General features: G+C 43.6%; 1 protein-coding gene across 3 annotated transcripts in view; it reads right to left on the bottom strand.

Moving 5' to 3' along the window:
• The window catches only part of PRKG1 (protein kinase cGMP-dependent 1), a 529543-nt gene that overhangs the window by 160843 nt on the left and 342269 nt on the right, over nucleotides 1-26431 (bottom strand). For all 3 annotated transcript variants that reach the window (XM_054071966.1, XM_054071965.1, XM_054071967.1), the window contains exon 5: nucleotides 478-541. In XM_054071966.1, the coding sequence (XP_053927941.1) occupies nucleotides 478-541 (64 nt within the window). The remainder of the gene's footprint in view (nucleotides 1-477; nucleotides 542-26431) is intronic.

Below are 26431 nucleotides of genomic sequence, written 5' to 3'. Positions count from 1 at the left end.
AATCATAAGGTTGTATTAACAGTTTCTGTAATATTTAATCACTTGCAATTCTGCAGGCCTAGAACCGAGCACGATTAAATAAACCATGCGGACAAACTGCCTGCAATGGAAGTCAAGTATTTTTCCATCCATTTACAGGGTAGGATTGTGGGTTTTGGTTTGTTTTCGGGAGTTGGGGTTTTTTTTTGGGGGTAGAGTGGGGGCTTTTTTAGTTTTTATTTTTTGTTTCCTGTAGTTTCCCCAACCAAACAATTTGGATAGAAATCCAATTAAAAATACGTAAGTTCTGTTTAAAACTGGATTCATTTTTCACATTGCTCCACTCATCACCTCGATGCGCTACGCCAGCCAACCATAACTGGGAGCAAAATTGTGAAGCTGTTCTCTCGGGGGGAAAAAAAAAAAGAGAGTCTGATATTGCCACCAGAAGGCTCGCAGACTCTGAACTCATTAGCTCTCAAAATTAAAAGCACTTACCTCTTCAAGGACATCCGCAAGCTTACTAAGTATCTCCTCAGGAAGGCTCTGGAATGTGGGAACACTGCAACACAAAAAAATCCTTTGGTTAATGGCTCCCTCTATGCATACCATAAATCTGCATTTCTCTTATCTATCTTGCAGAGATATTTTGCCCTCATCGTTTGGGGCTGAACCACCACAAAAATGGCATATGTAACAGAAATCTGATCTCCTTCTAGCAGCCAAGATGTATTTTATTACATCTTGCTGTAATTTTTTTGTAATACAAAAATGTATTGCAAGGGAGAGCCCTTGCAATAAACATCTGGAGAACCACTCAAAGCTGGTAATCAACCAAGAATCAATTAAGGATTTACTGGAATTAATCTGTGTAACAAACCTGCTCAGTCACATGTACAAGCGTGGAAAGTTTTTCATGTTTTACTTCCATCCCACCAGAAATAAATAACAATAAAAAAGGCAGAAAAAAATCAGCTCTAAGCAGCAACAGAAAAAAGACTGACTGAAGCCACACACAGACATAAAAAACGCAGAGCACGAAGCTGTGAAGGATACAGGGTCAGCAACAAAACAGCATCGAAGGGTTGTGAGAATTACTGAAGACTTCATGGGGAGCTTTGCATCCAAGTTTGTTTTCTTTTGCCAAAAAGGCAACTGGTCCTCTTGTTTGGCATTTCCCTCCGCAGAGGTCTCCCAAACCAGTCTGGACCTGCTGGTTGAGGTGAGATGGCAATGCAGCCCAGGGGCTACAGGGCAGAGATTTAATTCAGTCTGGGGCAGGATGAGGGATATGAAGTCAGATCTCCAAATCTCCTGCAAGCACCCTGACCTTGAAGCTCTATCTCCACTACCTTTCAGGCTGCCCAGTGAGGTTGTGGAGTCTCGCTCCTTGGAGATACTCAAAACCCATCTGAACAGAGTCATGGGCAACCAGCTCTCGGTGGCTCTGCCTGAGCAGAGAGGTTGAACCAGATGATCTCCAGAGGTCCCTGCCAACCTCAATAACCAGCCTCTGATTCTATAATACTTTGGGTTCTCATTCTCTATTTTTCATAAAAACTTAATATCCGTCAATGTTCCCAAACGATGCTAAATGAAAGAGAGAGACAACGTATGTTTTGAAGGCAGGAAAGTAGAGCTGCACCTGCTTTAATTAAAAATTCCTGCCATCAGCAGACTAATTAGCAATTCACATACGTGAAATATTAGCCCAAGCTTAGCTGATACAGCTCTACTGAGGCTACTTCCAAGGACAGTTCACTCAGGAGTTGCATTATCAGAGTCCATTACACGGTGTAAGCACGGTTCTATGCTCCTAATATTGAGATCCCCAACGTTGGGCTGATTTCAGGAACGCTGATGGTCAGGTGAAAGCCAGAAACGAAGGGGTTGTTGGGAGGATTTCCCAGCAGACAGGTAAATATAACCCAAAATAAATCATGTTTTCCTCTCACACAAGGGTTCATGTTTTACTTTGGGTAACAACTGCTTAAGAGTTGTCCTCCACAATCTGGGGAGCTAAAAAAAAAGCGAACCAACACAAACTCACATGTTCTTTGCCACCTGGAACCCTGGAAAGCAAGTCCTAGCATGTGACTTTGGGGTGACCACCCCAGCTATGTTTCTCGAACTCTAAACACTTTTCAGATGCGTTATTCGGTGGCTGCTTCTGCACCCAGAGAAAACCCACACATAAAAGCAAAGGTAGGTCTAAAGACCTTGCAAAGGACTTCACAGTCCTTGATAGAGACCCCAGCTGGAGTATTGTGTCCAGTTCTGGAATCCTCAGCATAAGAAGGAGAAGGAGCTGTTGGAACGGGTCCAGAGGAGGCTACAAAGATGATACGAGGGCTGGAGCACCTCCCGTTTGAGGACAGGCTGAGAGAGTTGGGGTTGTCCAGTCTCGAGAAGAGAGGGCTCTGAGGAGACCTTATAGAGACCTTCCAGTACCTGAAGGGGCTACAAGAAAGCTGGAGAGGGTCTGTTCACAAAGGCTTGGAGTGATAGGATGAGGGGCAATGGCTTTAAATTGGAGAGGGGCAGATTTAGACTGGACATAAGGAAGAATTTCTTCACCATGAGGGTGGTGAGGCCCTGGCCCAGGTTGCCCAGGGAAGCTGTGGCTGCCCCATCCCTGGAGGTGTTCAAGGCCAGGTTGGATGGGCCTTGGGTACCTGATCCAGTGGGAGGTGTCCCTGCCCATGGCAGGGGGGTTGAAACTGGATGATCTTTAAGGTCTCTTCCAACCCACACTATCCTATGATTCTATAGTAAACCCCAGTATTTTGTCTGGGGGTAAGCATGAAGTGCCTGATGAACTTAATTTGCTAAAACAATTAAGGCAGAATTTGCTTTAATTAGCTTAAACACACGCTATGCTGCAGTGGAATCAATAAGATTGGAACTCTTCATTATTTGTTTATTAAAAGATATAACTTCAGCTGAATCTTTTAATTAATAACAAGGCAGAACTGGACAACAAAATGCAGAAAAATACGATTATTCATGCTTTCAATAAAGTCTTCTGACTTTGGCTTAGGAAGTATTTATTTTCACTGGGAACACATGGGTCCACAACATAAAAAAGAGGAAAAAGAAGCAACTAAAAAGGAATTATATGACGTTTGGGCCTAAGTACAAAATGAAATTCACTATACCAACTCCAGCAATCCCAAGCAAGGAATAAACTGATGGGAGAAGACAATACTCCCAGACATCTGGACAAATTTTACTGTGGTTGCACCATTACACTCCCAAATCGGGGAAGAATGCATAACAGCATATTTTTTACAGATAATTATGGTTACACAACACAAGGGAGGGAAGCAAAACACACTCATTATAGACCAAATGCATGAGAAACAGGGAGCACGAGAGCTCTTGACTAATTCTTAATACTGAAAACTTAAGGTATTAATTAAACGAGGAAAAATGCCTATTAGAAAGGCTCACAACTTTAACACAGCAATAGAGTAGATAATGGGAAAATCAACCTGTTGGCAAAACAAGCTTCAACTACATCAGATCCCAGAATTACGCAATTAATATCACAGATATACGGTAGTTTATGAAGGGCCAGTATCCTTCTAAACAGCCAGAAGCAACAATACAACCAAATTATATTTGAGTCTCATGAAAGGAGTCTGCCCATCGCTTTAGTACCAAGAAAATCCTGTACTCAACACATACCTTTATAAAGCAGCAGAGAGAAAACATTTACTAACCTGCTAAAAGATGTCACAGATTCAGGCCAACAGAGCTGATGATTACACCCGTAGAAGAGCAGGACTGGAAAACATGCTCAAGCGTATAGGACAGCATTGAATGCTTGGCGTGATTCTCCAGGTCAAGAAAAATATACCCCTACTCTCCATGACAACATTAAACAGATTCTTTCTTTCCTCTAGAATCTGCCTGGATTATTTAAAGATCATTTTTTTTGGCAACTATTTCCACATGGGCACTTGCATTCAAAGGAAAATGGAGCCTCAGCTCCAAAGGGAAAGCAAAATGTTGCAGGTGGGAAAACACACACAATAAAGACAAACAGTTGCATAAGACTCAAAAGGAAGAAAGTCTTTGAAGATATTGCTGCAGAGCAACAGGTAATAAGAATTAAACCTCCTATATAACTCGGTTAAGTTTGTGAGAAAATCTGAAAAGCCACACAAGAAAACATTCAGCGCTTGAGTTCAGATGCACTAATTATTTACAAAAGAAGAAACCTCAGCAAACGCAATTTAATCTCATCAAGAAATGACTCACTCTGTTCCTAACAAAGCAGGATCAAGTAAACTCAGACTTTCTCTGACAAGTTCTTCTCCAAGTATTTATTAAAACTCATCAATAATGAAGATTTTAAAACACCCATGACATCTACACTAGACAATAACAATTGTTACAGCTAGAAAAAAAGATATCCTGGTATCCAACACCAAAAACTCTCAACAAAGTTTAAAACTCCTACCTACAGCTGGACTCAATGATCCAATGGGTCCTTTCCAACCTTGTGATTCTGTGACTTCATTCCCCTTTTCTCCACAACTCTCTCCCCAAACAGCCAAGGAGCTATGCTTTTTGTAGGCTAAGTACTTGCAACTCGCTCAGCCTTTCCTGGCAAGCTGTGTTTCCTACAGGTGCGATTACCCAGCCCGCCTGTGGGCTTCCTCCAGGTGCTTCTTGTTCCATTTAACAAGGAGCAATGTGTCTCTCTGCACTGAATATACTGTTGAGGAGTTGAAAGGAAAAGATCTGCAGTACAACACACCCACGCTAAGGTGAGAACCAAAGCCCCATCTTGTTCATCCAAGGTTAACACCTTGATCATTCCTGAGCCAAAGAGATGACCAGAGCTTTCACTGCTGTCTAGTCCTTTAAAGAGGTTTTGAGAGAAACTGGTTAAGTACTCACTTGCAGAAGAGGCTCCAAGCCTGCTACAGTTTCCCCCCTGGTGCAAACAACGGAAGGGTGATCAGCACTACACCACCTGAGACACACAACACTGATCAGTCAAAAAAAAAACCCCACCCCTGTGTGATGAGGTTATGGAATAAAACTGGCTATGGAATAGAGCTGCTTTCACAACTGAAATTCTACACAGCTAGAGCCGGCCCCTTCAAGTCACTGATGGTGATATGGGCACTATAAAGTATTTCTAACAAGTTATTTATGCCTATTTTATAGGCCCCTTTCCAAAAGTACAGTCCAAGTTCCCCATGAAGATCCAACGACCCTACAAAGGTAGAACGTAACAAAGCAAACCAGATTCCTAAAATTTTTTTTTACGCAATCCACAAACATCACAATGTTTTATCACAAATGATGTGTGAGTGCTATCGCGGGCAATGGGATGAGGGCAACCTCTAACTTTCTCCAGTTTCTCTAGACTGTCCTTTGAACACAAAACAGAGAAGTAGCTGCACTGGTGGAAGAGCTGCTCATGCTGGCAAGGAGAGGTGATTTTTTGCTGGCTACATTCCACACTATTCAGCTACAGAATATTTTGTAGGGGATGACAGTCCATGGAGCTGGTGAGGGCACCGTGGGGAATTGCTTGCTGTCTGCAGGAACAGCAGAGCAGCTATTCCGGCTGGCGCTGAAAGCAACACATTTTCACAGAGCTCAACACGTTGAACAGCGGCTGCCAAAATAGGGGAAAAGAGCAGCCCCAAACTGTCCACATTGAATCTCCATCCTGATACTAAAGCAAAGATGTGTCCAGCCTGAAGGCAGTGGAAGGAGATGTGAAAGGTCAGGTTTCCATCCCTGGTGATCTGCAGTCACTGAGCTGCTCTCAGCTTTCAGGCTGAAGCAACGTACCCCATTAGTAACGCTTTGGTTCATCCTTTTGATTCATCCCATGGGATTACTCTCGTACGAAACCAGCAAGAGCTTCCAAATAATCTTGGAAGTAACCCAAGGGGTTGATTTTACCCTAAAAAAATTACTCAGTGGCAGAGATGCCAGCACTCTGACAGGACATTTATCTTCTGACACACATGAAATCTGTGCAGGCTCCTCGGCTGTCCTCTTTCTTCAGTCAAACACAAAAGCAGCTATTTACTTTCTAAATGCGTTTCAAGATGTGTTCCCCAAACTTCTACAGTGCATTCACTGAAATTGTTCATCCAGCTTTGCAATCGGCAGCAGACAGTCCTTGTGGGTTAGCTCCGAAACAAATCCTTTATCTTTTATTATTGGTTAGCACCATAACAAATGCATTTGTTGTCACTGTTCTCTGCCTTGGGCAGGACGGGTAAATATAGTTTAAAAAGCAAAAAAGATCAGTAAAAGGAAATGAAGCCTTGCCTGCATTTCCTGAAACTCTTTTTTTTTTGCACCCAACTGGAATGAAGATTAAAAAATGCTAAAGTTTTTGTCCCTGCTCTGCCACATTTGGGATCCCAGTAGAGCACAGTCTCTCCCCTCTGAAAGAACTGAGGTTAAACCTTACCCAGCAGAAGCTGGTGCTTGATTTAGGGTACTCATATAAGGCTACGTTTTGAGCAAATCAAGCTGGAAATGCTACCGGCAGCTGCCCACTGGCCATCAAATTGTGTCAGACAGGCACTTCTGGCTCTGTAAGGATCAAGACCTTAAGAAAAAGAACTAAGAAACGTGCTTGCAGCCTTATTGGTGGAACTGAATAAAAATCTACTATGCAATCTTTCATGCTGTCTTCTCTTTGCCGCCTTAAACTGGGACCTGTTGCAGCAGAGAACCCCCCCACAGCCCCACCTTTCGCATGTTGACATCTGTCCTGAGAGCTGGTTGGCATCTGTTTGAAAGTGAAAACTTGTAGAAGATACCTTCAGGAGGAAAAAAACCAAAAGGATGTTGCTCCTCGGCCACATTTATATCTTACAGGACAGATCCTGTCCCTGTCACATACAGCCAGACAGAACCAAAACCAAAACAGGCTGCTTATGGAGTAAACCTTAATGCAAGCCAGGGAAGCAGAAGCGCAAAGCAAGACCTGCCGCTATGTTTTGCATTATCCCAGATGTGGAATTTCATTCCAATACTTTAAAAACCCATCTCTATCCTGGTAAGCAAATTACACACTGAGATGCAGATCATTAGCAAAACCATCTCCCGGGGTGCTCAGAGATGACACAGGCATTATCTGGTGTTCAAAGTGCCTGACAATGCATTGAGATCAGCTACGGACTGAACAGTGTACGAGCTTGCGAGGGAGAAAGCACAAAAAGTCTGAAGGACGTGGTAAAACAGGGAGTGAGTCTCTTTTGAATGGTGAGAACAACTACAAGTGGCGCCTGAGAGCCGCAGAGCCGCTGGATCATAGAATCATAGAATACTTTGGGTTGGACGGGACCCTACTTCCAAGTCCTCTGCCGTGGGCAGGGACACCTCCCACTGGATCAGGTGCCCAAGGCCCATCCAACCTGGCCTTGAATGCCTCCAGGGATGGAGCAGCCACAGCTTCCCTGGAAAACCTGGGCCAGGGCCTCACCACCCTCATGGTCAAGAAATTCCTCCTTACGTCCAGTCTGAATCCACCCCTCTCCAGTTTATACCCGTTCCCCCGTTCTATCACCACAAGCCTTTGTGAACAGCCCCTCTCCAGTTTTCCTGTAGCCCCTTCAGGTACTGGAAGGTCGCTCTAAGGTCTCCTCAGAGCCTTCTCTTCTCGAGACTGGACAACCCCAACTCTCTCAGCCTGTCCTCGGATGGGAGGTGCTTCAGCCTTGTAGCCTCCTCTGGACCCATTCTAACAGCTCCACCTCCTTCTTACACTGAGGAAGCGTCTGTGCCAGAGCCAGCCTGCAAGGGAGGCAGGGCTGCAGAGTGAGAGCGCTCTATATTCATTTTCTGTTGCCAACTGTTGCATCAAAATACAATTCCTCTCTTCTGTTAGATTATTTGGAGGATAAACCATTAGGGTTTTTTTATACATATTACCCACCACGATAGAAGTGGCAGAAAATACCTTTAGAAAAGGTGTATTTTGTTCTCTAGAAACTCAATCCTTACCTTATTACAAATGTAATTGGTAAGTCAAGGCTAGTTTTCCTGAAGCAATTTCCTGCATGTTTTCCTGCACTTATGTCTGGCTTTGAAAGCCGCCCATACAATGCAACTCTCAGACAGAACACGTTCTCCCTGCAGGTGCTGCAGATGACTTGTCTGCTGTGCTAAAGCTACAAAAAGCATTAAAATAATTTGCAATTGTTAATCTTGGAAAGGATGAGGATGTTATAGCTACAGATTTAAAGCTCTGCCACTCACAACACAGACCTTCTTCTGGTAAATAAACTCCTGAAAGGGGTTTGTAGCAATTTTTTTTTTACTCCCAGACACCTGGTTACATCCTAAGAGCCACTATACATACAAAAAAGGGAGAGATTAAAAAAGCAAATGAACTGGTCTTTTTCCTTATGAAAAATTCTAAAGTAAAGCACGTGCAAAGGACCGTATTTTTTTCCTCTCATGATGAAAAGGGTAATAACGATGCTAATGGATGAAGTGGTCTGCAGATACCATGAGATCAAAACTTAGATTTCCCTGGAGGTAACGCACATGGGGCAACACATCAGGATGTGGTCGTACACCTTATCTTGGTCCAAGCTCTGCTTGTGTTCAAGTGGCTGCTCAGGTACCCCGGAGTATTTGTTACTCTGCTTGTGTCAGTCCTCGTTTTCCCCTGACAGCGGCTCATTATCAGAGACAGCCCTCCTACCACAGCTCATTTGGCAGTCACTGGGGAGATCGTACAATTTAAAAAAAAAAATGAATTGTTACTGTCATGATTGAGAGGGAAGGAGAGAAATTAGCAGGTATGGAAACTCCTTCACCCATTTTACACGCACTCACACAAGATTTTCATTTTGAAAAGGGCTATTGCTCAAGTTGTTGCTCAACAACAATAACTACTTCAGAAACATCACCAAACTTGAAGCAGGCATGGTTTTGGTTACTCAATTCATAGAATCACAGAATAGTTTGGGTTGGAAGGGACCTTAAAGCCCATCCAGTTCCACCCTCCACCATGGGCAGAGACACCTCCCTCTGGATCAGGTGCCCAAGGCCCATCCAACCTGGCCTTGAACACCTCCAGGGATGGGGCAGCCACAGCTTCCCTGGGAAACCTGCTCCCATGTCTCACCACACTCATTGTGAAGAATTTCCTCCTTACGTCCAGTCTAAATCTACCTTTCTCCGATTTAAAGCCATTCCCCCTCATCCTATCACTCCAAGCCTTTGTGAACAGTCCCTCCCCAGCTTTTGTGTAGCCCCTTCAGGTACTGGAAGGTCACTCTAAGGTCTCCTCAGAGTCTTCTCTTCCCCAGGATGAACAAATCCACCTCTCTCAGGTTGTCCTCGTACGGGAGGTGCTCCAGTCCATACTCAAGACAAAGGATTCCCAGTGCCCGGCAGCCCCATTCTTGTGCCAGACTATGGAGGAAACCTACACGTGCTGTTCCTCTTTGAATACACTATGATTTTTTCTGCTGTACCAGCTGGTATTTCTTCATATTCGCAAACCAAATTACACCTGTACTCCTAAAGCAAAGATTCTATACCTTCCAACTTCCCTGTCTTTTCTACCATGTTTACGTAGGTTATTAAAGATGAGAGCTGTCACGAGAAGCCTCACAGCCCTGCACCCTGCGCGTTTGGTTTCTGTGATGCTGCATTCGCAATGCAGCAAAAATTAAGCTGGTTTTCGCTTGCAAAGTAAATATTACCTCTTCAAAACAGTTTACTGTCAAGGATTTTCTCTCTAGCATTTTTTCCCCCTTCTCGGGGAGATATCATGGGAAATAAACCCTCACCCTTCAGCCTCTGTGACAATCCCGGAATGAGCGCACCAAGCCCACCTCCTGCTTCTGCATCTTGACTGGAACTACAAACCCATGACCGCGGCACAGGAATAAAGTCAAACAAAAAGCATTATCTCACACAAGACACTAATACCATGCCTAGAAAATGAAAAGATGTTTATGACTGACTCTTGTGCTATATCTCAAGAGATTCTTAAACACTGATCAACATTTTGAATGCATGGCAGAGTTTAAGGAAGTGACAAATCTTATTTGCAATGCCTGATCCATTTTGTCCCATTCTTCCAAACTAGGTATTTACAATACCTTCAAAACCAATTGAAGCCGGGCATTTTGTCTCTAACAGATGTCTACTGCACTTGACAGCCAATTGTCATAATAATATTTTTCATGAAGACACTGACAACACTATTTCCAAAGCACGAACCTTGTTCTGTGATGTTCGCTGCTGTTATAACACTGCTTCCCGCCTCCATCCTTTTAGCTGTCATCATTAAATGAACATATTAAAAATCTTTCCATAGTTTTCCGTCTTCATAATTACATACATAAAAAAGAAAAATAAGCTGTAAATGTTTTTAAGGCCATCTGAATCAAAAGCATTTCACGTTCTCCTGGGTAACTTCTTTCAGCATCCACCAAATCAAAGGAACCTGAGAGTTGGGTCCCTAATATTGAACTTCCAATGAAAATTACTTCCCAACACAGATGTTGACTGAACCCTAATATTGAACTTCCAATGAAAATTACTTCCCAACACAGATGTCGACTGAACCTACACGATTCACAAAACAACCACTAAAATATCTAAATGTCTTCTAGTTCTGTTAGGGTTAATTACTACAAGAGGAGTCAGAAGGCTTTTTGCACTATAGCGAATGGATAATAGAGGATAAAAAAATCTGGAAATCCTGCCCAACACATTCCTACATAGCAATTTGTAGGCTTGTGGTGATAGGATGAGGGGGAACGGGTATAAACTGGAGAGGGGCAGATTTAGACGGGACGTGAGGAAGACTTTCTTCACATTGAGGGTGGTGAGGCCCTGGCCCAGGTTGCCCAGGGAAGCTGTGGCTGCCCCATCCCTGGAGGTGTTCAAGGCCAGGTTGGATGGTCCTTGGGCACCTGATCCAGTGGGAGGTGTCCCTGCCCATGGCAGGGGGTTGGAACTGGATGATCTTTAAGGTCCCTTCCAACCCAAACCATTCTATGATCCTATGAGTCTAATTTGGCAGGGCTGACCCCATGGCCAGGAGCAACATCAATTTCCAGACACAGTAAAAAGCAGCAGAACTGGTTTGTGGGGCAATCTTGAGCTACTCACGCTAGATCAATGCATCTGAGGTGATTTACTGAGAGACAAGTCCATACAAAAGCACTTTCCATCAGTAGATCATCACTGCAAATAGTCTTCCAGATATTGAACCAGTTACATCCTCCACAGATAATAAGCTACAGAAAAGGGCACCAGATTCCACAACAGTTTGTTCCTCTTCATGGCAGAAACCCAAGACAACTACATTTGTATGAAATTACAAGTGACTCCACGTAAATTCATCTCAGAGTGCTTGACAGAGGCATTTGAGATCTTCCTACATACGAGTAGGTAACACCAGCAAGTGCTGCAAGACATCCAGGACATCCTAACCAGCCTAAATCAGTGTTTCTAACCCAACACATATATGGGAGAAAACCCTCTTCCTCTTAATATCTAACCTGCAGAGCCCCAAGATGGCCTTAAATAATTACTACTCAGTTGGAGACACAAGAAAAACACCAACTTCAAAGTTTGCCCAAGGCAAAAATACGGAGTCAGCGAATGCCCTCCTATTTTAACCGAACTCATTCACTAGGCAGTGTGTTCGTTTGCTGGTCACAGCAGAAAAGACGGCACATGTGTTATTGATTTGGGGGTATAATTCAGGACATTCATCCTCTGTGAAGCTCTGAAGGCTGACAGATGGCGGCTCGTCTTAATTCCTTATTTCTAATGGCTTTTATTCACACTCCTGGGAATGCCGCTACTGTTGCTCTTTGTCTTTCCACAGAGCCCTCTTATCTCTGAACGCCGTTTCATAGATGTTAAAGGGACTTTTGCCTGAGTTCAGTTTGGAACTCCTTGAAACGTGTAATACTACACGTTTTAGGAGGCTCGGCCTACCAAATGCCTTCAAAATGCCTCTAAAGCCACAACTGGTACACGTCCCTTTCTCCAGGATGTGCTTCAGTTCCTTTAGTGAATTAAAGAAAAGAATCATTTAATTTTTGCATTTACGATGCTGTTGATTTTCTCCTCCCCTCAGTAAAACCATTACGTTTCGGGAGTTCAAAATTTGCAATGCGCAGTAAGCCTCTGTCACATTTTTCTTGCACTGAAAATAGAACACAGCTGAAAATGAATTAAACGTTGAGGATTTTGAAGTGGTGTGAATTGTATTGGAGAAACAATCAAATAAGCTTGACAGATTTGAAATAACATTTGAAAAGTCAATTGTTTAAGAAAACATAATCTTAGGAATATTAGGGACGGGCAAGCAATGTAATGGGTAGCAGAAAAACCAAACCAAAAGAAAAAAAAAAAAACTGTGCCGGGAAGACAATTTCAATTATTCAATACAAGTCTATTCAGCTGCTGTCAAACAATCTTTGGTTATCGCTTCCTTTGCGTTTGCTCTTAAAACAGCCCATCTAGGGACTGTAACACTAACATGGGCTCCCAGATTATCGAATTACTATTAGAAGACATCTCTGTTAAGACCAGGTGTAACCCTAAACCCAGGTCATCCCAAAGTCCCCAGCAGCAGCACAGTGCCCAAACCACGTAACCTTCCAAATGGAGCATCACAGGTTTGGATGAGCATCACTGAGAGCACGGATCCAGCCATATCAACATAGAATCGTAGAATAGTTTGGGTTGGAAGGGACCTTAAAGCCCATCCAGTTTCACCTCCGGCCATGGGCAGGGACACCTCCCACTGGATCAGGTGCCCAAGGCCCATCCAACCTGGCCTGGAACCCCTCCAGGGATGGGGCAGCCACAACCTCCCTGGGCAACCTGGGCCAGGGCCTCACCACCCTCATGGTGAAGAAATTCCTCCTTATGTCCAGTCTAAATCTGCCCCTCTCCAGTTTATCCCCACTGCCCCTCATCCTATCACCACAAACCTCTGTAAAAAACAGTGACACACTGCAATCTGCAATGCACTCCTGGTACAAAGTGGTTCGAAGGAGGAGGGAAACTTTTTTGTTGGTGGTAAGCAGTGAGACTGATGAGCCATGGTTTGGCTGATCCACGAGATGGCCACTCTTGTGCCGGAAGGGAAATGCCTGGGAAATTTTGTGTTCAATCCAGCAAAAACTGGATCTGTCCTCACTCGAATAACAACAGATGTTTAACTTTGCTCTATCCAGCATGTCCTATTTTCCACATTTTTTCTGCTGCAAGATGAAAGTTTCACGTACTTCTGTCAAAGATCAGCACATTACACAAACACCTTTGTATCCCAAGAAAGAATCTTCTCAGGTGTGACAAACCCTCCTGAGCTGAAAGGGGACTGAGATCCTTGAAACTCTTGGATGCTTTGCCTGCAGTTGAACCTCTAAACCTTCTCCACTTCGTCATGTTTCAAGAGAGGGATAAAGACAATATTGAAACTTGAGTGTCTGGGAATTTTTAATGGGTACTCCCTGAGTCAAGAGAGCTGATATTTTGGTAGAGAAATGATACACAGGGAAGGCAGGACACAATTCCAAGACTTCTGTTACAGACATGAAGGATGCAGAACAGAAACCTGACCCTGAAATTTGCTCACAGGTATGTCAGTGAAGGATAAAGGACTGAGGAGATGGATCTGAAAGGAACGAAGTTGGTATACTCAGTTTTGGTGCTGAACCTTTGCCCTGAGCCCTGTAACCCAGGATGTGTCGCGCTGACCCGTTTTGCCCATGCAGCACCCTGTGCTTGGCTATCAGTCCAGCCCGGCCTCACAAAACACAGAATCCAGCACCTATCAAAAATTATTAAAAACAGATAAATCATGCCAGTCAGCCTTTTTTTTTTTTTTTTTTTTTTTCATAGGAAGAAGGTCATTATGATAAGATTACAGCTCTGGATGACAAAGGCAAATATGGTTATTTACTGTACATTGATTTATTCAAGGCCACATGGCATCTTGATTAAAAATGCCATTAAACATGCTTAGAAGGAAACACCTCAGATTAAAATATGACTCACCAGCAGATCAAAATAGAGTTAAAAGAAGTGAGCAAGGGCTGTGGAAAGTGCTTCCCATAAACCCATTTCTAGTTCACTGTCATTTCTATTTTATTGATGATCATTCCTCATGTTTGCAGATGAGATAATTAACTCCTCTAAGGTGATTAACATCTAACAAAACACCTTTTAATAGTCCAAGTATTCAACAACTCATTTTTGGAACATGCATGCAGATCAGAGCAAGCGTGGAAGCACTGACTTAAAACACGGCAGCCAGGCTCCCCCAGTAAGCTCCTCGAAAAAAAGCTCAATTAGCATCCATTGAAATAAGGAATTTATCGTTCAATATGGATTCAGAGTAATTTTTACCCACACGGGAAAAAGATCAGACGGTGAAGACCATCTTTAACGAGAAGGTAGGCAAGGTCCACTAGAATTAGAAATCAGATAAACTGAGATTTGTATCGTTCCCACTAGGACTAGGACGGCGTTATTTGGGACAGAGCCATTTCCATGCAGGAGCCTATAAGCCAAGGTTGGATATTTTCTTATAAAGATGTGTCTTTTCCTTTCTGTAATAACAACTCAGTGGCATACACCTACAGAGGTTGTCATGGATTTCAGCAGCTATGCGAGACTGTCAGTTTTCACTCGCCCCCTAGACATCCAGGGAGATAACACTGGAACGGTTTGTCGATGAAGGGTGGAAATGAATTGAAACATTAGTTTAACTCGTCATCCAACACCAGGGAGGAACAAACCCTCCTGGATTTCTAGAGCCACTTGAAAGGGCAAATCCCATTAGCATGGACTTGCAAATCCAGGTCATGGATTGCAACCCTGGTTTCCTCCAACAGAGGATCCAGGAGACGCTCAGCTACAACTGCGGTGGAGTAGAGGCCATGTTGAGCAGAACACCTCCTCCCTTCAGACCTCTCTGTGTTGGTTTAATTAGCTCAACCTCACCTCCTGTTTTGAAAGAGGAGTTGGGTAAGATGACCACACAGGCCCTTCACACATAACTACTCTGTTATTCTCTGCTCCACAAGAAAATGCCAATTTCTTCTGTATTTACCTACCCCAGATAAGGGCTTACACTTTATTTCGCAGTTCTGAATATTGAGCCAAATTGATTTTATTTAATGACATCTTTTATCTTTCCACGGTAGCGCAAAGTATTAAAAATCCAGTGTATACGGATGTGTGAGCTCAGGCACACATAAGTTTCAATTTGCTTTGAAAGTTTTCATCAGAGTTTTATATATCTAGCGGTTTGGATTTTCTTGTTAAAACCAGTATCTTATTGATTTGCAGCGCGCTTTGGGCAGCTGGTCCTCCTTAGCCCCGATGTTCACAGCTTAACGGAGTACTGATTCACTGCAGGTCAGCTGTAATCTTCTAAATTATTAAGAAGTTCAGGATTTTTACCATCCTTCTGAGGACACTTTAACCTAAGGCCGATTTGTCTACATCTGTAGTTCAAACCCACAGCGTAGTCCCTGCAAGCATGTTCTGTGAGATTATTTTCATTGTATATAATGCCCTTCCTATTTTGCCTATGCTTTAAAATACACATTTCTAATCGCATTGTGAACTGCTGGGGCACATGGTGAGTTCGTCTTCATTGAGCTGCAGAAACTCTTTTCATTTTCTTCCCGAAATAACGATGCTGGTTTATTGGTGTCCATATGAAGTTTAAATTATTCTTCCTAATATGCGCGACCTTGTATTTTTTGAAGTCATTAAGTAATACGCTACTCAATTCCCACAGTTTAAGTTGCTCTGGTGATTACTGTCCTCCTTAGTTTTCGGTAATCTATGAGTTGTATTTATTGGCAAGTCACTTGTGTGATATTTCCAGAGACAGTATATAATTTAATTTAAAATGAATTCCTGATGTTCACAAAAGCAATAAAAATGTCACCTTCTGCCTGCACATTAAAATTCATCCCGTGCAAGTAGAGGACAAATGCATAAAATGATCATTATGATGTATAAATGTACTAGATACAGAAAAGCGAGATGCTCTCTGGTCATAAAAACATTTAACAGATCTGCGCACAAGTGACAGAATTTATTCTCTTTTTCTAAAGTTGCTGAAGAAAAAATGCTCCCACTATTAACTTGACTAAGTCCACTTCAGCTTGCTTCAGAAATGTGACTTATACCATTCTTAACAAGAAGGTGGATCCCATATGAAACTAGAATTAGTTCCCTGGAATAAAACCCTGAAAACATATAAAGTCATGTTAGGTGATCCCACCCAGACAGTCAAATTCCCTATGTGACTACTTTTCTGATGAACATATATGCCAAAGGGGAGACTATTAGAATTTTATGTCCATTCACACTCAGAACAGAACTTCAACGCTTATCTAAGGTTCAGAATCACGTCTCTGGGTTTGCTGCTGTCTCCATGAAAATGAGCCAATGGAGCTGCTGTCATTTGTCTTTCCTCTTCTAAAACCCTGTCGGTTTGCACCCTCTAGGTTCCTCTCTCTCATTTAGATTTTTGTCACATCTGAATTTATGTTAAAATCACCAGAAGATTCCAGCTAGCTTGTCCCTGCGCAGAGGACATGGGAATAGTACCTGGAAAACTCAACTAATTTGGTTCACTTCAGTCCATTTCGAACAACCGGCTGTTGCATGGCAATGCGTTAGTGTTCCCTCTTTAACTGTTATCTGTCTTAGCCAAAGAATCAGTAAGCCTTTCAGGGCGGTCCACTCAACTCTTATTTTGTTGCCTGCCCAGCACAAAGTAACATTAAAAGGTAATTAAGCATATTACGAGTCATTAACTCCTCTCAAGATTCTAGGAAGACTTCTTAAAGTTGTCTCTAGAAGTAGAAATTAAAATCCATTTTTTGCTCACATGGGTTATTTTTCTTAAGCACGAAATAATACACAAGACCACATTTTCCCACATCAGAATTGACTGATTTTGGTTCTTGCAGCCCTGGAGCGAAGCCTCAGTTGTTTCACTCTGTAGCGTTTGTGAGCCTTGCTGAGAGCCCTGCATCGGCAACACCACAAAATGTGGAGGGATTGATGAGTTTATCTCCTCTGCTTGCCCTAATTCAAACGCAAACGTCTCCAGCACTTCAGTACTGAGGATACTGAGGAGCACCTGGGACCGGTGCTGTTCAATAATATTTTCACCAATGAGATTGAGTGCACCTTCAGCAAGTTTGCAGATGACACCACGCTGAGTGGTGCCGTTGCCACACCAGAAGGATGGGATGTCATCCAGAGGGACCTGGACAGGCTGGAGAACCTCATGAGGTTCAACAAGGCCAAGGGCAAGGTCCTACACCTGGGTCAGGGCAGCCCCTGATTTCAGTCTCTGGGGTTGTTCAGCCTGGAGAAGAGAAGGCTCTGAAGAGACCTTATAGTGACCTTCCAGTAACTGAAGGGGCTCCAGGAAAGCTGGGGAGGGGCTATTCATAAAGGCTTGTGGGGACAGGACGAGGGGCAGTGGGGATAAACTGGAGAGGGGCAGATTTAGACTGGACATAAGGAAAAATTTCTTCACCATGAGGGTGGTGAGGCCCTGTCCCAGGTTGCCCAGTGAGGCTGTGGCTGCGCCATCCCTGGAGGTGTTCCAGGCCAGGTTGGATGGGCCTTGGGCACCTGATCCAGTGGGAGGTGTCCCTGCCCATGGCAGGGGGTGGAACTGGATGATCTTTAAGGTCCCTTCCAACCCTAACAATTCTATGATATTCAATGCTCTGTGTCACTGTGATGCTGAGAGCTTGGTATTCAAATGATATTTTGTGGTGCTACTTAAACATAGTAGTTTGAAATGATTTAACCTAGCAGAATATTTCAGTTCTCGCTCTAGCTGCAAGCTTGCTGGAAGTGGTTTGTGTCCCCGGCCTGACATTGGTCTACATCTTCATCTTCTCACTCCGGGTAATTATCTTCTGACCAAAATCTACACTAATAGGGGATTCATCTTTGAAGTCTCAGCAACAAGATGCTGCAGACGATACTTTTTTTTAGAGGGGGAAAAACTCTCAGAGCAGGAGCTTTCTCCCCACATTACACACAACAAACGTCATAATTTCAAAACCAAATCCAAACCATCATTTTGATTAAAACTCATCAACAGCTCAAGAAAGCCAAGAACATTCTCCAAATGCAGTATTTATTAAAATCAAGTAATAAAGTTTTTTTTGGGCCATTCAAAAAACTATTCTTACACCCTCCCTCAGTTTGCTTGGAAGACCTTAGGAAAACACTCATAACAAAGAAACACCAAGCGTGCTGTGGTTCCCAGCTCTTCCTGGGGAAAATGCTTTGTCTGGCACAGGAAAATGTCTTACTTGCAGCCAAGAAAACAGCGTATGGAAGCAAGAGTCTCCTGAGACCAAGAACAAGCCCTGGTGAACCTCGACACTTCTTTTGGACAGTCTCTTCCCTGGAGGAGTTTAAGAATGAGTCCCCCGAAGTATCTGAGACCCCATGGTTAGAACATTATACTGAGGAGCAGATTTAGGTTATCGTGAGAATGAGAAAAGACCTTGATCTTGAATAATCCGATAACTGAGAGCTAACTGATAGTTATCAGACAAATCAACTGATAGTTATCAACTTGAGCTCTTGATTTAGTGGGACGTGTCCCTGCCCAGGGCAGGGGGATTGGAATTAGATGATCTTTTAAGGTCCCTTCCAACTCAAACCTTGCTATGATTCTATGAACTCTATCCATTGACCCGAAGCCCAACCCTAACTTCAATGGCTCCCTGTGGACAGCTGTCCCTGTGGAAAGTTGTCCCTGCGGAGAACTGGCCATGGAGAGTTGTACCTTCCCATCCTTACACACGTAAGAGCATGAGAGCATGATAAGAGCAATTTGATCAGCAAATTGGCTCACATCACTTAGAGAATATTTCCACACAGACTGTGGCATAGAAAAGAAACACTGTGAACTACGGTGTTTCTACAAAGACAAAATAATCAATTTACCAAAACCAATAATCTATGGGAATTTAGTGATCAAATACATTAATTTTACTCAGTAGGATTTCACGCTAAACAAAAGCTTCTGAACAAGATCAACTGCCACAAATGCCAATGGCTACTTTCTGTAACCATTTATTTTCTGCTAATTATACTTGCCTATCTTTAGATCAATACTTTCTATATCTTCATACTTCAGCTTGTTAAACCATTCTGAAGGGAAACTATTGTTTGTATGTACAAGGCAGATTGCCAAGTCTCAAGACAATTACAAACAATAAATGAGATACGCATCTAAAGAGCTATTTCTAATCACATTAAAGGCTTTATACTTAATCTTTCTTGTACTTTGCTAATACAATACACAACAATTACCAGGTAAAAAATATGTACTCTGTTCAGAGAGATTAATAAAGATGTGCTTGGAGAATGGCATACACAGGCCTGTTTCTAACTTCTAAACATACCACAGTAAAACCGAGAACTTACCCTATTCAATGTGTTTTCTTGTTGGAAAAGCATCTTCACGTCTGAACGTGTGAATAACATTCCTGTTCTCACATAATCACAATACACCACCCCTGTAACAATGGATCCAACTAGCACCAACACGGTGTTTCTCTTGCAGCTATGAATACTTCCAGCACTTCAGAGTCCACTGCTGTCTTATCTGTTTGACTTCTCAACTCCTCCATACTCCTTCAGGTGGTTTTACATTTTGGTGGATGGAGTCTACACCCAAGACTGCAGACTCGCGTGCCTGTGTGCTGCACTGCCCCGGGGAGTTGGGATTGTTCAGCCTGGAGAAGGCACTGAGGAGCTCTTACAGTTACCTTCCAGTACCCGAAAGAGGCTACAAGAAAGCTGGAGAGGGACTTTTCACAAAGGCTTGTGGTGATAGGACCAGGGGGAACGGGTATGAACTGGAGAGGAGTAGATTTAGACTGGACATAAGGAAGAATTTCTTCACCATGAGAGTGGTGAGGCCCTGGCCCAGGTTGCCCAGGGAAGCTGTGGCTGCCCCATCCCTGGAGGTGTTCCAGGCCAGGTTGGATGGGCCTTGGGCACCTGATCCAGTGGGAGTGTCCCTGACCATGGCAGGAGCTGGAACCGGATGATTTTTAAGGTCTCTTCCAACCCAAACTATTCTATGATTCTGTGATCCAAACGAGCTGCATTTGACTACCACAAGCTAAAAATACCGCAGATACTGAGAACAGCATAAACTCAGGCTGAAGCAATACTGAGTTTCTCCCTTCTAAAGGCTACCGAGTCACATTAAAAGACATCACAAACATGTTTTCTTGCCTTTGAAGATCACTATCCAATTTTATACCATAGAATATTTATAGAGAAGAATAAAAACCATCGCCTTCATTGTATTTCTCATCTCCTTCCAAGTTACAGGATAGAGAAAGGGAAGCTCGCAGAGAACAGATGCAACGTTTGGAACCATGTAAATTATCAAGAGATACAGCAAACGCTCCCATCAGCTGGCCAGGTAGTGGGACAAGCTTTACGAGCCACCACCATCCATTATGTTCTACAGCCTATGTCCAGGCCACAAAGGTAATCTCACACTGCTCTCACTCAGCTTGTTGGGGGAAACACAGAAATCCATTGCTGTCACAGCAGATCTGCTATCACCCAGTGACAACAACTTAAGAAGCACTACATAACTAAAAGCAGTGAAAGTTAAACTGAATGATGGAAGAAGTTAATTCAGAAAAAAATCTGGTATCCTCTCTTTGCTCGTAGGTCCATCAGTAGTCATGGAGTAGGTTTTGTCTGGGCATTAAGAGAAGGAGAGAACCTGCTACTCTGAGCAAAGAAACAATAAAAGCACCCTAAGCCAATTCCAAAAGATTGATGTCAAATATTGGCTAAAGCCAGTTTTCTTCTTTACCCGCCAAGTTAGCTATTGACGAGCTCACCAAGTGGTAGGCAAGGAAGACAAATAAGTATATGCAATATATAGGATATAAAAACGGATAAACACAAACAAATTACAATAGCGTAACACACTTTCATGCTGAAAATGCTACAGAAATGCGATCCAAATACAGAAAGAATCTCTTTTCCTCATGAATCACTGATATTATCCTATGAATATAACACCATATTATCACAATATTTCAGTCACACCTCTAATTGCACCCAAATAGCAAACTAGCAGGTTTTTTCCTATGCTGAGGCTTCCTCTCCAACACAGCACGTTTTCATGTTTCTAGCAGAAGCTACAGCATCATTTTGTAATGTCAAGGCCAAAATTAGATGCACTATTCCTTGCCAAAGGTTGGTCTCACTGCACACTTCCTAGCAGACAGCCCAATGCAGGAGTTTAATGAATTATTTACTTGGAACCATGCCCGGTTCTTTACTTAATTTGGTCTTTAAACTCTAATAGAGTTCAGAGTACAAGATGTGCTCCCAAGTTATGTGTTGTGACGACTAATTCAACGATGCTGTCGCTATTTTTCATCTCAATACAGTTTGTTTTGTACTAAGCAACACGGTTTATTTGTAGTCAGCAACTGTTTCGTCCAGATTACTAACGAAGATTAAAATTGCCCCTTCAGAAGGATCCAGACCGATTCATGCGTTTTATGCTCCCATATGCACAGTTCCAATTTGCAGAGGAAGTAATAATTCACTTTATTTCAAAGCTCCTAAGAATCAGAGAATGTGATTTCATTTTTGCCTGAACAAACATAGACTTCAACACGTATTAATCCCCAAAGGATTTCCAATCAGCAAAACATGATTATGTGATCTTAACTCAAATGAGTAGATCTGGAGGGGTTTGTGTTTATTAAGAGTTAACTGAAGTGACAGCTAATCACACTCTTGAAGAAGTCTTTGTTCTTGTTGAAATACACTTTTTGCTAAGGTTTACCAAATAGCCTGGGAAAAAAAAAATAAATTTCAGGGGCAAGTAGAACATCAATTTCCATTTTTCCATCAGTCTGACTCTCATCCACAGCTGGGTTAACTGGGCTGTGAGATAATTGTCAGCCATCCATAGGAAAAGATGAAATGAAGGCTAAAGCCTTTGATATGCAAGTTTGCTAACAAAACCATACAAGTGGTTGTTTTTTTCCCACCGTCATTCTCTTCACAAGTCCCAAACAGCCTTTTCCATCAGAGAGAAAAAACACTTCTTCATAATCTGTCTGAAAGTATTTAAGTAACAGTCAGCAAAATGTCTCCACTTGTGAACTGGTATGGGATCTTTCTGAAACTAAAGGCTGATTATAGAGAGAATGTGAAGAAATAATACCTTTTTATAACTTTTGCCATGGTCGTTTTGACTGACCCCACTCGAGGAGGGCTGTAGCTGGCAGACAAAACCATTTATTTCTTAAAAAAAACCCCTGGCACCACCTAAGCACCACATTACTCTATGGGGTATAATTCCAGTTATCCCAAGTTTTCCTCTCTTCTCCAGGCACAAAAATCTAACTTTGAATGTTGTGATGCAGGCTGCACGTCTTTCAGACCAGGCAATGAGTTTCAGATCTCTGTTTCTAAAGCATCCTGAAGTACGTTTTTAGCCGACCCCGTGTTATTAAGCACTACTAAAAGTGATGCCAGGAGAAAGCAGCAATGACAGAGGCTGTTTTTGTCAAGTCTAAAGCCTTGTGCAAAGTGCACGGGTCTTTGCACGGCAAAACAACTTAGTAATTACTGAACAGCTTCACAGCAAACTGAAACTTTAATGAATCCGTCATAAAAAAAAAGTGGACTGAAGTTAATGCACTGCCAACCACTTCCCGGCATTGGAAATCCTGCCCAACTGTTTTAAATCAAATGTCACTGTCATTAGAAGCCTTTTATCTCTACTCAAACCCAAGGCATGACTTTGAGGGTTTGGGAACAGTGTAAGTGCGGGCACGATATCAGAGACCTGCTATAAAGGACAAAGTCAGCTGAGATACAGTCTTCAGACATTAAATATTTACTATTTGCTCTCTAAGGTCTGAAATTTTATTCATGTTTTCATCACTTTCCCAGGTCTCAAATTTCCTGACTGTGTCTTGATGCTTAGGACTCGCCGCCACGGTAGAGTCTATTACAGAATCACAGAATCACAGAATCACCAGGTTGGAAAGGACCCACTGGATCATCGAGTCCAACCATTCCTAACACTCCCTAAACCATGTCCCTCAGCACTTCATCCACCCGTTCCTTAAACACCTCCAGGGAAGGCGACTCGACCCCCTCCCTGGGCAGCTGCTCCAGTGCCCGATGACTCTTTCCGTGAAGAATTTTTTTCTGATATCCAACCTGAACCTCCCCTGACGGAGCTTCAGGCCATTCCCCCTTGTCCTGTCCCCTGTCACTTGGGAGAAGAGCCCAGCTCCCTCCTCTCCACAACCTCCTTTCAGGTAGTTGTAGAGAGCAATGAGGTCTCCCCTCAGCCTCCTCTTCTCCAGGCTAAACACCCCCAGCTCTCTCAGCCGCTCCTCGTAAGACTTGTTCTCCAGCCCCTCACCAGCTTCGTTGCTCTTCTCTGGACACACTCCAGAGCCTCAACATCCTTCTTGTGGTGAACACAGTATTCAAGGTGCGGTCTCACCAGTGCCGAGTAGAGAGGGAGAATAACCTCCCTGGACCTGCTGGTGACCCCATTTCTGATACAAGCCAAGGTGCCGTTGGCATTAGTAGCAACCTGAATTTGTCAAAGCAATGTAACAAGTCTGATACTAAAATTACTCCATGTTTCACTCATGGAAAGAGTGTGGAAGCTGCAAACCAAGGCCTTCCCTGTACCTTCATCAAAACTACACTGCAAGTTCTGGTGGCAAAGGGAAATTTCACCCCAGAGGAGATAAATACAGAGTCTGAGGCCTCAGGCAGGTTTCTTTCACACACTGCTATTGGTTCAGGAATTTTATAATGTCCATTCAGTTCTGGATATGATAAATAAAAGGATAAAACTCAAGTGTGTGTAAGCCCTGTTGTCACTGTGACCTCCTCAAGTGCATCAGTCAGATTTTCACAATTCCTATTTTGTCATGTAGTTTTAATATTGGAGCTGGATCTCTGAAGCGGAAAAGTTACACACAGAAAACCTCACAGTCTTTAAGTCAGGATGGCTGCAACTAGAATGAGTCATTGAGGTTGGAAAAGACCTCTAAGATCATTGAGTCCAACCGTCAGCCCAACACCACCATGCTTGCTAAAGCATGTTCCGAAGTGCAACGCCTACACGCTTTTTGAACCCCTCCAGGGATGGTGACTCTACCACTTCCCTGGGCAGCCCATTCCAATGCTTCACCACTCTCTCAGTAAAGAATTTTTTTCTAATATCCAATCTAAATCTCCCTGACACAACTTGAGGCCATTTCCTCTCATCCTATCACTTGTAACTTGGGAGAAGAGACCAACACACATCTCTCAACAACCTCATTTCAGGGAGTTGTAGACAGTGATAAGGTCTCCCCACACCCTCTTCCAGGCACAACAGCCCCAGTTCCTTCAGCTGTCCCTTATAACGCCTATGCTCCTGACACTTCACTGGTTCCGTTCCCCTTCTCTGGATGCGCTCCAACAACTTGGTGTCCTCGTAGTGAGGGCTCCAAAACTGCACATACTATTTGGAGGTGTGGCCTCGCCAGCACCAAGTACAGGGATGTGATCCCTTCCCTGTGCCTGCTGGCCACACCATTTCTGATACAAGCCAGGATACTATTGGCTTTCTTGGCCACTTGGGCCACTGCTGGCTCATGTTCAGTTGGCCACCAACCAGTACCCCCAGGTCCTTCTCTGCCAGGCAGCTTTCCAGCCACTCTCCCCCAAGCCTGCAGCATTGCATGGCGTTGTTGTGGTCCAAGTGCAGGACCCGGTCCTTGGCCATCTATCTCCCTCTCACACTCCCTGATACTCCTTAATCTTTCCACTCCCTCCTTCAGCTCCACCACCAGGCTGAGGTGATCATTCACCTGATTGTACCAAAATCCCTGTTGTTTCTGATGCCCTCCAGAACTAGGGACAGGCTCAGGCACTCCCTGCAGCCAGAGACCTGGATGGCCGCATGTTTGCATGTAAGCTCCATCTGGGTGACCCCTTTCTATCTAGTGATGGCTTTCGGGTGAGTGAAAACTATAGGTAGCTCTTCTTCTGGGAGGGTGGTGGCCATAAATTGAGTTACTCCCTAGAGCCACGAGGGAGGCTGCACCCTGCCCACACGCCTTCCCTGCACAAATGCCCCACCAACTGCCGTGCCATGCTCTTCTGATATACCATGCTTTGTTTGTCCATCCTATTCACCGCAATCCTGGTTGTGGCACTCCTGGAAGGACTGTTTTTGCATGTGAGGGAGATTGGCCACTGTCACTCTTGGGCCTGCCCACGCTGAGTCACTACTGGCACTCGCGGAGCTCTCTCTTTTCTGATTAAAGGGAGGATGGGGAGGTGGCTGCGGTACCTTTCCTCTCTTCACAGTTTCACCATGGTTTGCCTCTTCAGCAAGAATCCCCAGACATGTTCCTGCTCCAGAGCCCTTCACCTTGGTGGCTTCACTGAAATAGCTGCAGCTCAAGATTTCCACCAAGCTGCAGTGCTACCACCATGGCCAGGAGGAGGAAATCCCCACCAACTCTTGAGCACAAAGCTCATGCGTTGGCAAACCACAACTGCCACAGATGACCGGCCCTCTTCCCGATCTCTGTTCTCCGTTGCCTTCCAGCATGACCTGGCCTCCGTTTGGGTGCTGCTCTAACTCCAAGCTCCTCCTTGGAGAGCTCTACGAGCTCCTTGGAGTGCTGTAACTTTCTCACCTTCTCTCGCTGCTCTCTCTTGGAGAGCTCTCTCTTACTCCAAGCTCCTCCTTCGCGTGGTCTCCCTAACTGTCCTGCCGTGCCAGGCTCTAGACACCCTTATCAGCTCATCAGCAGCTGCCCTGGTGATCGGCCACTTCTCAGGATCCCAGAGCTGCAGCAGTTATGAGGAGCTCAGCTGCCCTACAATTCTCTCTTGTTTACAACCCACAATTTTCTTACATTTACAACATGACATCATTTTACATGACATCATTTACAACATTTACATTTCCCTACATTACACGCAACCTTGAGTGTGCAGAAATGTACAGAAGAGCCTAAAACACAATGTTGAAGTACACACAGGCTATTAGGAAGGGAACTGCTGTTTACCGTGATTTCTGTGCCCATTGGGTTATTGTAAAAATAAGACCATTTACAAATGAAACTTATGTTAAGAAATATCACTTAGGCTCAAGTTAGCCTTTTTCACTAGTGATTAAGCAGTTGCCATGGAAATGAAGCTGATCCTGCCTGACCTATTTTCCTATGTGCGGTGGTCATCATGTGAAGTATTACTTCTTGCTGCGGCATTTTGCCTTGATAAATATCTAAACTTGAAATAAAAAGGCATATACAACCCTCAGATTGGTTTTCTTTTCCCATCAAGGCCACTGACTGCAGAAGTGCCGGCTGTATTT

Source organism: Cuculus canorus, chromosome 7 (genome assembly GCF_017976375.1).
Source record: "Cuculus canorus isolate bCucCan1 chromosome 7, bCucCan1.pri, whole genome shotgun sequence".
Lineage (NCBI taxonomy): Eukaryota > Metazoa > Chordata > Aves > Cuculiformes > Cuculidae > Cuculus > Cuculus canorus.
This window is presented reverse-complemented; position numbering and strand designations above follow the sequence as displayed.